The 12,405-nt window shown below is 50.9% G+C and overlaps 1 protein-coding gene across 8 annotated transcripts in view; it reads right to left on the bottom strand.

The window, feature by feature from the left end:
- MYO1G (myosin IG) overlaps positions 1-12,405 on the bottom strand; it is a 351,169-nt gene that overhangs the window by 66,442 nt on the left and 272,322 nt on the right. For all 8 annotated transcript variants that reach the window (XM_075588141.1, XM_075588138.1, XM_075588137.1 and 5 more), the window contains one exon: positions 740-894. In XM_075588141.1, coding sequence (XP_075444256.1) covers positions 740-894 — 155 coding nt within the window. The remainder of the gene's footprint in view (positions 1-739; positions 895-12,405) is intronic.

Raw genomic sequence — 12,405 nt, 5'->3', positions numbered from 1 at the left:
GAGTAGAGTAGGTGACTGTTCTATATTAGAGATTAGAGTAGGTGGCTGCTCTATATTAGAGAGTAGAGTAGGTGGCTGTTCTATATTAGAGAGTAGAGTAGGTGACTGTTCTATATTAGAGAGTAGAGTAGGTGACTGATCTATATTAGAGCGTAGAGTAGGTGACTGTTCTATATTAGAGTGTAGAGTAGATGACTATTCTATATTAGAGTGTAGAGTAGATGACTATTCTATATTAGAGCGTAGAGTAGATGACTGTTCTATATTAGAAAGTAGAGTACATGACTGTTCTATATTAGAGAGTAGAGTAGGCGACTGTTCTATATTAGAGATTAGAGTAGGTGACTGTTCTATATTAGAGAGTAGAGTAGGTGGCTGTTCTATATTAGAGAGTAGAGTAAAGTAGATGACTTCTACATAATAATCCATATTATGGATTATAACACATCTAAAAAAGAATGGATCCACATCTAAAAATCATCTTGCAGGTGTGATAGAAAATCCCCAGACTCAAAGCAATTCTAAACATATACACAATATATGTAGAAAGCTTGGGACAAGAGTTTGAGAATCCATGGTCTATTGGTCAAATGCATCAAAAACCTGGATTTGCTGAGAGCCGGAAGACAAGGTTGAGAATCATTGTACTAGAACACTTGTGAAAACCTCTCTTCTTGGTCTGGTAAAAAGCTATGGTGTGTAGAGACAGACATAACACCAGACATTGCTGGGCACTCACGATTTGAAGTGATCCACCATAGTCCCGACCAGCTCTCCAACACGGCTCTCATTGAGCGGATCCATCTTGTGAAGGCAGAAGGCCATGTCATTGTATTTCTGAGTGTGAAGCACCACCAGCTGATCCCGGCCTCCAGTGAGGCTCAGTCCCGTAACCTACAAATCAGAGAGACAAAGGGCCATGTTCAGGGCTGCTGGATCTACATTGTGACCAGAAGGTCTCACCCCAACAGAACTCCCAATTAAACCATGAGGTTTGACATTATTATGTAACAGTACTAGGGCTACGGTCAATCAGCTGTCTCCGTACTGGTTCACACATGGCATACATGGGAAACTTGTTCTGCTTTGTCCTACTTGCTGACAGGGTTGACCTTGAAAGGAAAATAGTGGCCATGAAGAGAGAGAGAGAGATTGCAATTCTACCGACCAATCTAATCTGCACGTTGGAAAAGCAGAGAGCAGATTGGGGCACCCAACACCCATCGCTGCCCTACCTTCAGCTCCCTTGGTCTAAATAACTCGGACATAACACCTGCAAAGCGTCGAAGGTTCAAGAGCAAAACACATTGATATTTAGGCCTTCTGGGTCACCACATGGTTCCAGTCAAACCAACACAATATTTTAGTAGCCCTTTGTGGGGGGGTTGGGCTCTCAGGACTAGAAATGGTACAAAGAAAAGAAAAACTAGGATTACGTGTTGAACCATAAATTGCAAAAGGTGCTGAAAAGGGACTTGGAGTTAAGCAGCGAACTGTAGGTTTCCCCTTAATAATGACTTTAATAAAATGCATTTAGCATGTGTTTCTTTAAAGAGACTGTCCCTCCTAGGACTAATAGCATACATGAACAGCGAGGACTTTTAATAGGTTAAATGTCCCACAATAAGGGGAGTGGGTATATGGAACAATAGAGGGACAGCTATTCGAGGCATATTTAATAATCAGCTTTAACATAGTGTCTATTAATAGATTTGCTGCATCAAGCGGCTGGATATGCTAGGTAACATTAGTCACAATAAATAACCAAGTGTGTGTATTATATGTGTGCACAGAATATCTTTATTTATATGGCGCCATCTATGTACGTAGCATTTCGCAGCAGTAATACACGTGACCTAATAATAGAACACATAATGGGAATAAGCGCTATAGACATAAAAATAACATTAGGAAAAGGAGACCCTGCCCCGAAGAGCTTACAATCTAAGTGGTAAGTAGGAAGAACGTACAGAGACAGTAGGAGGGTGTTCCAATAAATGTTTTGTAGTCTTTGACTGTTCATCACAATAGGGTATTAGGTCACTCAGATCCAGAGGTAGGATTACAACTCAGCTGACTGAATAGGACTGTACAAGGTGGCTGTCTCTCCTATGTCCTCACTTGTACGTCTAGACAAGCTTAGAATATAAACATAGAACAACAAAAAAGAAGAAGGTAAATAGAGACAACTGGCCTAGGATGGGAACCAAAGATGCACCATCATGGAGATACTATGAGAACTGAATTTCTTGGTAAGTAAAACTTCTCTTAGTAGTAATTACCGAAAAGAGACCAGCAAGTCCAGTTGATAATGTTTAGCAAACATGCACTGATGACCAGGTGGCTCGGATGGTGCTGCATTGCTCTAGTGGAATGGACCTTAAGTGATTCTGGAACTTTATGATTGTCGAGCTGGTATAATTCTTGGAAAGTTGTTCTGATCCATCTGGCTATGGAGGCTTCAGGACTACCTAACATCTTCTGTTCTTTGGAGATACATTTTCAATGCTTTTACAACATCCAAGTCACTCCTTGGATTAGGACAAAAAGATGGCACTGTTTCCTGGTTTCAATGGTAAATTGAAACTACTGGATGAAAAGATGGAACAGTCCTCATGACTATTTTTTATTGAGGTGTTACGAAATTATTTTGGATGGCAAGATAATTCCCCCAGCTCACTAACTCGTTGTGTAGATGTAATAGCGGTCTGTCACAGGAGACCAGGACTTTTTACAAATTTATACCAGGATCATTCACTAGGCAAAACAAGGTAGTAGAACAAATTGAAGTTTATTCGGGTAAACACGCGTAATCACAATGAATACACAAAATACAGACAAAATACACACTTACTTGGGATCTGGGGGTGAAATCTAGGCTCAAATAGGTACAGGGCGCCTGCTCCGGAAGGCTTACCCTGACCGGGATATACATCTGAGCTTCCTGGTCCTCTTTTGGGGTTAAGATCCTAGCCGCGGTGGCTACGTTCAATTCTCAGAACTTGGTCCTGATGCCTGACTTGGTCTCTGCGAGGCAGACTTTCCTAGCTTCAAATTGAAGCCGGTTGCTCTGAAATTCGTGACAAGAGCAAGTTTGAAAAGCCCGCCCTATTTTCATCGACACAAGTCACTAGATGGTCTGGTTCTGAGTCGGCTTCCTCCTTACATACACTCCGCTGTTCTATCTTCAGCATGGAGGAAGGAGGAGCGACCAATCACAGTGTGGGAATTCCCTCCCACTAACCAATAGGAATAGGGGCTCGTCCTTTGGCTGACATCAGGGGAGGGGGCGTGCCAAGCCGGCTCGGGATGCCCCGTAGACGGGACATACGGATTGACCAATGGGAAACGTGACGACATTCTGCGGCTTCCTCCAGTCAACCCATTGCCACCTACTGGACAGGCTCCACTGAGTCTGGCAGACCAGAGTGTCCTCCCCGCAGGGAGTCTCTGTTCTCCGGACCAAGCACTCCGCCCTGCCCCGGCAACTTGGCACCCCGACACCTCTCAACATCCCGTCTCCTCTTTGAACTCCGATGTCTATCCAGACTTCCCGGCACCTATGGGGATGCCCGGGCTGACTGAATAGACATTTATAGTAAATGCACCAACACAATAAAAATATGGTTTAATACAAGATATGCATTGGGGAGACGCATATCTGTGAGGGAAACAGGACTGGGATATCTGGGCTCGAAAACCAGGAGTCTGGGGGACACTGGTGAAATTGAACCCGCGTACCAGCAAATCATGCCTGCTCACCGGGGAGAATTAGGGAACTACCGGTAACTCCTGCAAGCAAAACAATCACATTTCTACCCAAATATCCCACCTAAAACTTACACTCAGAAAGTTTCATGAATCTGGGGCAAAGGGAACATGAAAAGTAGAAAAGCAGGGGTCACTAACTTGTGCAGGTTACATTACATGGCCCCTGGCTTATGGTGCTAGGTAGCTGCCAGGGACCCACATATTTCAGGGGTAACCAGATGGGCTTAACCTTTATTGTATAACCTGGTTACCCCCTTACCGTCACACGGTCACAAATATTGCTTTCAAGCAAAGCCATTTTAACGCTAGTGGCTGTCATGGCGTTAACGAAGAAATTTGTAGTACCTCTAAAACAAGGTTTAAGTTCCAAAGAGGTGGTCTAATTTTAGGCCGCCTTCCAGTTGTCTTAATGATTAACCGGACAAACTTTTTGGTTAACAATGGATTTCCTACAGTGTAACGATAAGGTGGGTGGTTGGACTCTCAGGGAATTCTGACAATCCCTTATCAAAACCTTGATGTAGAAACTCCCAAGTCTGTCCTTGTCCCAAGGCATCACTTCTATTGCTGCCATCTGGCATATTAAGGCGATGTATCGGTTCGCCATTGTTATGGTAGAGTGGCGTTGCTGGATTACTTGCTCCCTGATCTTCTCTACTTTCTCTAACTTAATTTTACAAATATTGAAGTATATTGCAATATATTAAGATTTGGGGGGGGGGGGGTTCATTATAGCACCATCTTTATTACACAAAATGCCACAAATAAGGTCACACGGGTAGAAGATTTGTATTTTATTTAGTTAACATATTTTTTAATGGGGGCTTATCCCTGTTTAAATAAAGCCGCCTCTAGTAGTCTGACAATAAAGCAGAGAGCTGGTTAATTGAAGCAAGTCAATTAACCAGCTCCACCTGGGTAATCAGAGAAGGGTAAAAAAAAAACCCTGCTGGGGACCGACCCAGAGACTCCTTAGCACAGACACACTGGGCGGACAGAGGAGATACTGGTCTTGAGCACAAAGGCTGTGCTGAGATCAATACACACGGACACCAGACCCAGGAACTGACCTGAGGGGCCACCTGCTTTTGACGTACCGCTTGAGACTTTGGGGGGATAGGCTGGTAAGGGCCTTTCCCCACCCCCCCAGCCTTGCAGGTAGGGACTGGGGAAGTTAGCCCTTACACAGGGATAGGTGTTTGTTTCTTTGTATTACGTTTTGCCTTAAAATGCTCGTTAAAGTGACAGGCGGAATAAAGCCATGTTTCATTTCCCCCAGATCGGTCCCGCGGAGTACACCTGTGTGCGCAGGTCTCTTACAGTATTTATGACGGTCTCACAAGCGTGGCAACAGACACGTAAGTATACTGTCCCCTTTACATGTAAAACGTACAATAAAAACATATTTCAGAAAGACATTGAATCCAGGTGATGCACGTCAGAACAATAATAACACGATGAGCTCGCTCCCATCAATAATCAGAGACAATGGGTTTGTTTAACCCAGCTGGGACCGGTTATAATATATTCCCTCGCCGGCCAGCACTCCCCCCAACCCCCACCTTATCTGCACAATGTTTACATAGCAAGCGCCCTCTAATGGTCAAAACTGTCATTGCTTCCTCAGCACAAGTCATGCCATCCTGACACCCAATGGAGCATACCCTTCTCTGGGGCTGTGGGGGAAATGCCCGATATTTACATTGTTAATTCTCTTTAAACATAAACCTTCCTTAACTCCTTCGCTGACAATCTGTGGCAGGAAACCCCCTGGTACCAAAAAAAAAAGGGTACTGGGCTAATGTAGTGCAGGCAGAGTACGTGGCTCTGTACGTGGCATTCATTGGGCACAATCCACCATGCTCCTAAGAGCTTGCACTTTAATTTGCAGTGAGACAGCCGGAGATAGTGACATGCCTACAAGTCCCCAGGGGCTGACACTGGTTCCATGTACAGATATCTGAATATGCCTCTGCCCGTATTAGCAAAAATGCACACGTTCCCAAAATCTTCCAACGTGCACGAGTGCGACAAGGAGTGTGCCGACTCCCTTACACCCGACGTACAGGACCACGCGTGCTAACCTTCCCAGTGCCCTTGTGTTGTTCTTGGTACGGCATTGGCGCTGGTACCGCCAGTGGCGCTTGTGACATTACTGGGTACGCCAGTTGCCAAGGCTCGTTTTTTAGGGGGCGAGCTTCCTCCACTTCTATTTCCTGTATCCAGTGACCAGCCGCTCCAGGAGCGTGATACGGACGTTCCTGGGGGTGCGGTGGCACAATGGTGCTGCCAGACCCCCTGCCCTGAAAAGGTTAAGCGGGGTTGTCATAAGACACCTTACCGCCCCAATCACGCCAAGCCTTAATACCACTTACTAGTGCAGTCCCCGATTCTTTGGAAAGGAAGAGAATTTTCCAGCAAATTGCTACAAATTACAGTTTTTTGGGGTGCGTTTTAATCCGTGCGTGAGATTGTAACGTTTCCCTTTCTTTTGCCAATGTTGAAATTTTCTTTAAATGTGCCCAATATTCAGCACATTCACCTACGTGCGCCCGCTTTACCCACGTCACAGGCAGACACTGGGAAATGTCAGTATTTTCCTTTGCCTCGGCTCCTCTCCTCGCTTCCAGGATTTTCTGGCATGAGTCACCGTCCTGGTGAATGAGATCTAAACTCCTGTGACGCTGTTAGCGTGTGCAAACGTTAATCCGATAAAGCTATTTTACGGTGGGCACCGTATGTCATTTATGTTTTTATATGTATAGCTCAGAACCGGCACAGGGTAATATATCAATGTAATGACAGTGCGTATAGACGTTATTGACACATTGGTCAATGGACCATGACAGTACTGTAAAGGTACGTGATCCATTTCCTCAACCCAATCTGCTTTGAAAGTAACCATCATGGACGCTCATTGGTGGACTAACGTACATACCACGTGTTACGTTGTTGCATGTTCCTTGTTATTTTATTTCACGTGTGTTATTTTATTCTCCATGGTATCCCTCGGTAAGTTGACTGATCCAATGTATCTGCTTCCAAAGGCGGTCCTCCAGAACCCTGCCTCCGATACCCGTGCTCACTCTGAGATCCAGAAGGGCGTCTCATGGTTGGTACCTCAGTAGAGTGTTCCTTCTATTCCAGCTCTCAACCTCCAGCATTATGACTATTCATCTTCAGATGACACAGGGGGAGGTAATTAGGGATGTTTTTTCTCGCTTGGCAGGTTTTTCTGGCATTTTCTGTACAGTATATATATCACTACTTGTTTGTATGTTGACAAAGGACCCAGAGGGAGCTGAAATGTTGATCCCTCACAATAAACCCACGTAATTGTGAATGCTGCCCATCTGCATCTTTATTCCTCTAATATACAGCACTGCTTTGTTCTTGTTTGTAGTTGTACCTCACTTCCATGAATTGTTTCAGCTTGTGTTCTCTTTATTATGGATGTGTGTGTGTGTGTGTAGAGGGGGAGAAGGGGGGGTGGGGGGAGGACGCCGTAACAATTTAATTGACAAATATTAACGTACTTATAATACAGACAGAACTGCTACTTTTTTACTTAAGACACCTGGAGTTTATTCCCCCCCTCCCCCCCCCGAGTATAATTAGGCCTTACTGGCTTGCCTGGCAAAACCCAGGACATTTTAACCCTAATACTGGCCTAGCCGACCCCACCACTCCAAGGCTCACTCTAAACTCTCCTAAACCGGAGGGTGTAGATTGTCCTAGCAGTCACCCGATCTGGATAATCTGAGAGTCAAAGGCATCGTTACCCCACTCTGCAGAGTTAGGCTTCGTCCATAGTGCAGGCTACTGCGCGAGCTACGTAGCTCGTGCCGAAACAATCACTAGGACGGCAATGTAATATTGCATAGTGCGCATGCGCTACAGGGAGAGCGGTGCTTTGCAATACAAACAAGTTTGTTTTGCAAGCGTGACGCCGGGGAGGAGCGCGGAAGCTAGCGCGTCCTACTGTGGACAAAGCCTAAGATACCGAACCAAACTTTCCTACCACATTTAGAAGCAGGATGGACACCATTGCATCACGCCGGAAACTTGCATCCTGCCCCAAATTTACATTGGCCCTGATTAAATAACCAGCAGAACCCGGGTTCTGCCCCAGACGCCAGCCCGGAGGACTGCGAGACGCCGCTGTCTGCTGAAAGGAAGACGGCCTCTGGGGCATCATCATAGACAGCCAAAGGTCCATGTCCTTACACCCCCATGAAATATGAGCCTGCACCGCCATCCTTTGCCGGAGGAACACATCGTCATAGCGCCACCAAGCTGTACCCCCATACACCATATTTTATTTCTCGAAATGAAAGGCCAGCCATACTAGGTGAGAAAACTTTTTCATTTTTCAGAAACAGCGAAAGTCACCAGTGCCTCCACCCTCGCTTCTTCTAAATCCATGTCCCCCAGCTCCTGCCCCAAGGCTAACCACTCCTCCCATGGCCATACATAGGATGACCATGTGGTTCTCAGCCTACATACCCCTGTGGAGGTTGCTACCAAATGCCCGCAGAACTCCCTTCCCAAAGGCATTACCCTCCCTGCAAAAGCCAGATGCCCCAACAGTGACTGCAATTGTTGAGTTTTGCTATGCGAAACACCAAACATTCCACCACCACAATGGGGCCACCATACACATATAGGTCTACTAATGACCACACTGAACATGTACAATTCGTACAGGATAACATGCCGCATACTGTAAAATGATAGGACGCCACACAATTAGCTTATCAGCTATTATTGACCCTCTTATCACACAATGCTGACCATTTCTACAGAAGTGTGCACCAACTATAATGAACTATAATAAAGGTTTATACAGGATTACCTTATCCTCATCCCAAGCCCAGAACAGCTTAAAATCTACATATTACCCGGTACCTGCATTAATAGCAGAAATAAGTGTAGTGGCATTCAGCTTTGTACATTCATTTAGGGTTGGTATATTAAATAACCCCCTGATAAAGGTAATTTGCCCTTATATCTTTTTCCAAGATGATACATTTCAGCATTCAAGTTTTTGGCAGAAACGTTTATGTCTCAATAATACTCACAGATATATGGTATTATTTATTTATTTATAAAATATTTTACCAGGAAGTAATACATTGAGAGTTACCTCTCGTTTTCAAGTATGTCCTGGGCACAGAGTAAGACAAATAATACATGGTTACAAATACAGTTACATAATGAGCAGGGGATACATTATATACAAGACATTGCGTGCACAGTTAAAGAAAATATATATTACTAGCTGAGAGACCCGGCGTTGCCCGGGATGTAAATGCGTAATAGGTAGTATTATTTATAAATCGTGGAACAATAGGTGACTGTTTGTTGTAAAGGTTGGATAATAATATTGAAAAGAAAGATGGAAGAAAATGTAATACGATGTTGTATAAAAATAGTTTATTGTAACCACACCACAGTACAATGTATATTTTGGTGCCATAAGTGATGTAAAAATCTGAGTCGTGTGTCCTGCTAGGGTGTGAGGCGGCGGGTGGCGCGTGGGTTGTAAGTGCTGTCTGTGAGTGGGGGTCCTGCAAGGGTGTGAGGCGGCGGCTGGCGCGTGGGTTGTGAGTGCTGTCTGTGAGTGGGGGTCCTGCTAGGGTGTGAGGCGGTGGGTCAGTGATGTCGGTGCGTAGGGGCGGGAGGCAGCAGGTGTGTGTGGCGGCAGGTATGTGTCGAGTGTGGCGGGTGTCTGTTGAGTGCGTGCAGCGGCTGTGAGGCGGTGGGTGAAAGGCAGAGGCCGGCCGGAGTAAGGGCGGGTGAAAGGCAGAGGCGGGGGTGGGGAGGCGGTAAGGCGGGCATGAAGGCGAAGGGAGGCGGGAAGGGGAGGAGGGGGTGGAAGAGGGGGGCAAGGGGTGGAGGAGGGGGGAAGGGTAGAGGAGGAGGGGGGGAAGGGTTAGAGGAGGGGGGGGAAGGGTTAGAGGAGGGGGGGGAAGGTTAGAGGAGGGGGGGGAAGGGTAGAGGAGGGGGGGAAGGGTTAGAGGAGGGGGGGAGGGTTAGGAGGAGGGGTAGAGGAGGGGGAGGGTAGAGGAGGGGGGAAGAGGTGGGAGGGGTGGGGAGGAGAAGGGGGAAGGAAGAGGTGGAGGGGGGGGGAAGAGGAGCGGAGGGGGGGGGGGTGGAAGGGAGCGGAGGGGGGGAGGGAGCGGAGGGGGGAGCGGGGGGGGGGGGAAGGGGAGCGGGGGGGGGAGGGGAGAAGTGGTGGGAAGGGGGAGGAGGTGGGAAGGGGGAGAAGGGGGGAGGTGGTGGGAAGGGGGGAGGTGGTGGGAAGGAGGAGGAGGGGGAAGGTGGTGGAAAGGGAGAGAAGGGGGGATGTGGTGGGAAGGGGGAGGAGGGGGGAAGGTGGTGGGAAGGGGGAGGAGGGGAAGGTGGTGGGAAGGGGGAGGAGGGGGGAGGTGGTGGGAAGGGGGAGGAGGGGGGAGGTGGTGGGAAGGGGGGGAGGTGGTGGGAAGGAGGGAGGGTGGAGGTGGTGGGAAGGGGGGGAGGTGGTGGGAAGGGGGGGGAGGTGGTGGGAAGGGGGGGAGGTGGTGGGAAGGGGGGGAGGTGGTGGAAAGGGGGGGAGGTGGTGGGAAGGGGTGGGAGGGGTGAGGTGGTGGGAAGGGGGAGGAGGTGGGAAGGGGGAGGAGGTGGGAAGGGGGAGGAGATGGGAAGGCGGGGGTGGAGAGGCGGTGGGAAGGCGGGGGGTGGGAGGAGGTGGGAAGGCGGGGGGTGGGAGGAGGTGGGAAGGCGGGGGGTGGGAGGCGGTGGGATGGCGGGGGGTGGGAGGTGGTGGGAAGGGGGGAGGGAGGCGGTGGGAAGGGGGGGGGAGGCGGTGGGAAGGGGGGGGGGGGAGGCGGTGGGAAGGGGGGGTGGGGAGGCGGTGGAAGGGGGGGTGGGAGGCGGTGGGAAGGGGGGGGTGGGAGGCGGTGGGAAGGGGGGGGAGGCAGTGGGAAGGGGGGGGAGGCGGTGGGAAGGGGGGGGAGGCGGTGGGAAGGGGGGGGGAGGCGGTGGGAAGGGGTGGGGGGAGGCGGTGGGAAGGGGGGCTGGGAGGCGATGGGAAGGGGGGCTGGGAGGCGGTGGGAAGGGGGGGGGGAGGCGGTGGGAAGGGGGGGGGGCGGTGGGAAGGGGGGGGGAGGCGGTGGGAAGGTGGAGGGGAGGCGGTGGGAAGGGGGGGGGAGGCGGTGGAGGGGGAGGCGGTGGGAGAGGGGAGGGGGAGGCCGGTGGGAAGGGGGGGGAGGCGGTGGGAAGGGGGGAGGCGGTGGGAAGGGGAGGTGAAGGGGGGTGGAGGGGAGGTGAAGGGGGGGTGGAGGGGAGGTGAAGGTGGGGGGGTGGAGGGGGGGGTGGAGGGGAGGTGAAGGGGGGGTGAAGGGGGGGGAGTGGAAGGAGGTGAAGGGGGGGGGTGGAAGGGAGGTGAAGGGGGGGGTGGAAGGGAGGTGAAGGGGGGGGGGGGTGGAGGGAGGTGAAGGGGGGGGTGGAGGGGAGGTGAAGGGGGGGAGGTGAAGGGGGGTGGAAGGGAGACGTGGAGTGAGGGGAGGTGAAAGGGGGTGAGGGAGGTGATGGGGGGTGAGGGGAGGTGAAGGCCGCTCACTCACCCGTCCGGCAGGTCCCACGTGGATCTGAGGCGGGAGGCAGAGTGTTGTGGCCACTCTCCCGCTGTGTCCCGGGCGCTCGCTCGCTCCCCCGCTGACTGTAGCGGCGCCGGGGGGCATCGGGGAGACACTGACACTGGAGGGGAGGGGGGGTGGAGGGGAGGTGAAGGGGGGGTGGAGGGGAGGTGAAGGGGGGGTAGAGGGGAGGTGAAGGCCGCTCACTCACCCATCCGGCAGGTCCCACGTGGATCTGAGGCGGGAGGCAGCGTGTTGTGGCCGCTCCCCCGCTGTGTCCCGGGCGCCGCCATCTTGGGCACTCGGCGCCGCGAGGCAGCCTGCCTGGCCACTGGCTGTTCCCCGCCGGGGAGGGGTGAGTTGTAGCGCCGGGGAGGGGGGGGCATGTATATGTGTGGGGGGGGGGGGAGAGGTGGGAGATATAGACGGGGGGGTCTCGCACGGCCGCTGACACTGGGTGGGGGGTGGGGGGGGGGTGCTGAAGGGGTAATAATAGTGTGTGTGTGTGTGTCCCGCTGAATGTAGCTGCGCCGGGGGAGGGGGGGGGTCGGGGTGAAAGCGCGGGAGACACGGGGAGAGGAGGAGGTGCGCGCGGGTGCTGCTAACTGTGAGCCCCGCTAATGTATGTAACAGTGTGTGTGTGTGTGTGTGTGTGTCACTGTGTGTGTGTCTGTCATTGTGTGTGTGTCTGTCACTGTGTGTGTGTGTGTGTGTGTGTCACTGTGTGTGTGTGTCTGTCACTGTGTCCCTGTCCCTGTCCCCGTGTGTCTGTCACTGTGTGTGTGTGTGTCCCCCTGTGTGTGTGTGTGTGTGTGTGTGTGTGTCCCTGTGTGTGTGTGTGTCCCTGTGTGTCCTTTGGCCCGTCACTCCGCCTCAGGCCAATGAGAGGTGTGCGGGGGCGGGCGGGCCAAGGGACCAATGAGATTTCCCCTAGGGACACCGGACATCCAGGCAGGCAGGCAAACATACAGTGCTTTCACTAATATAGTATAAGATGGGCGTATGAAACAGTTAC

The sequence above is a fragment of the Ascaphus truei genome, chromosome 2 (genome assembly GCF_040206685.1).
Source record: "Ascaphus truei isolate aAscTru1 chromosome 2, aAscTru1.hap1, whole genome shotgun sequence".
In the NCBI taxonomy this organism is placed as follows: Eukaryota; Metazoa; Chordata; class Amphibia; order Anura; family Ascaphidae; genus Ascaphus; species Ascaphus truei.
Note: the sequence above shows the minus strand (reverse complement) of the source record. Positions and strands in the feature narration are given on the sequence as shown.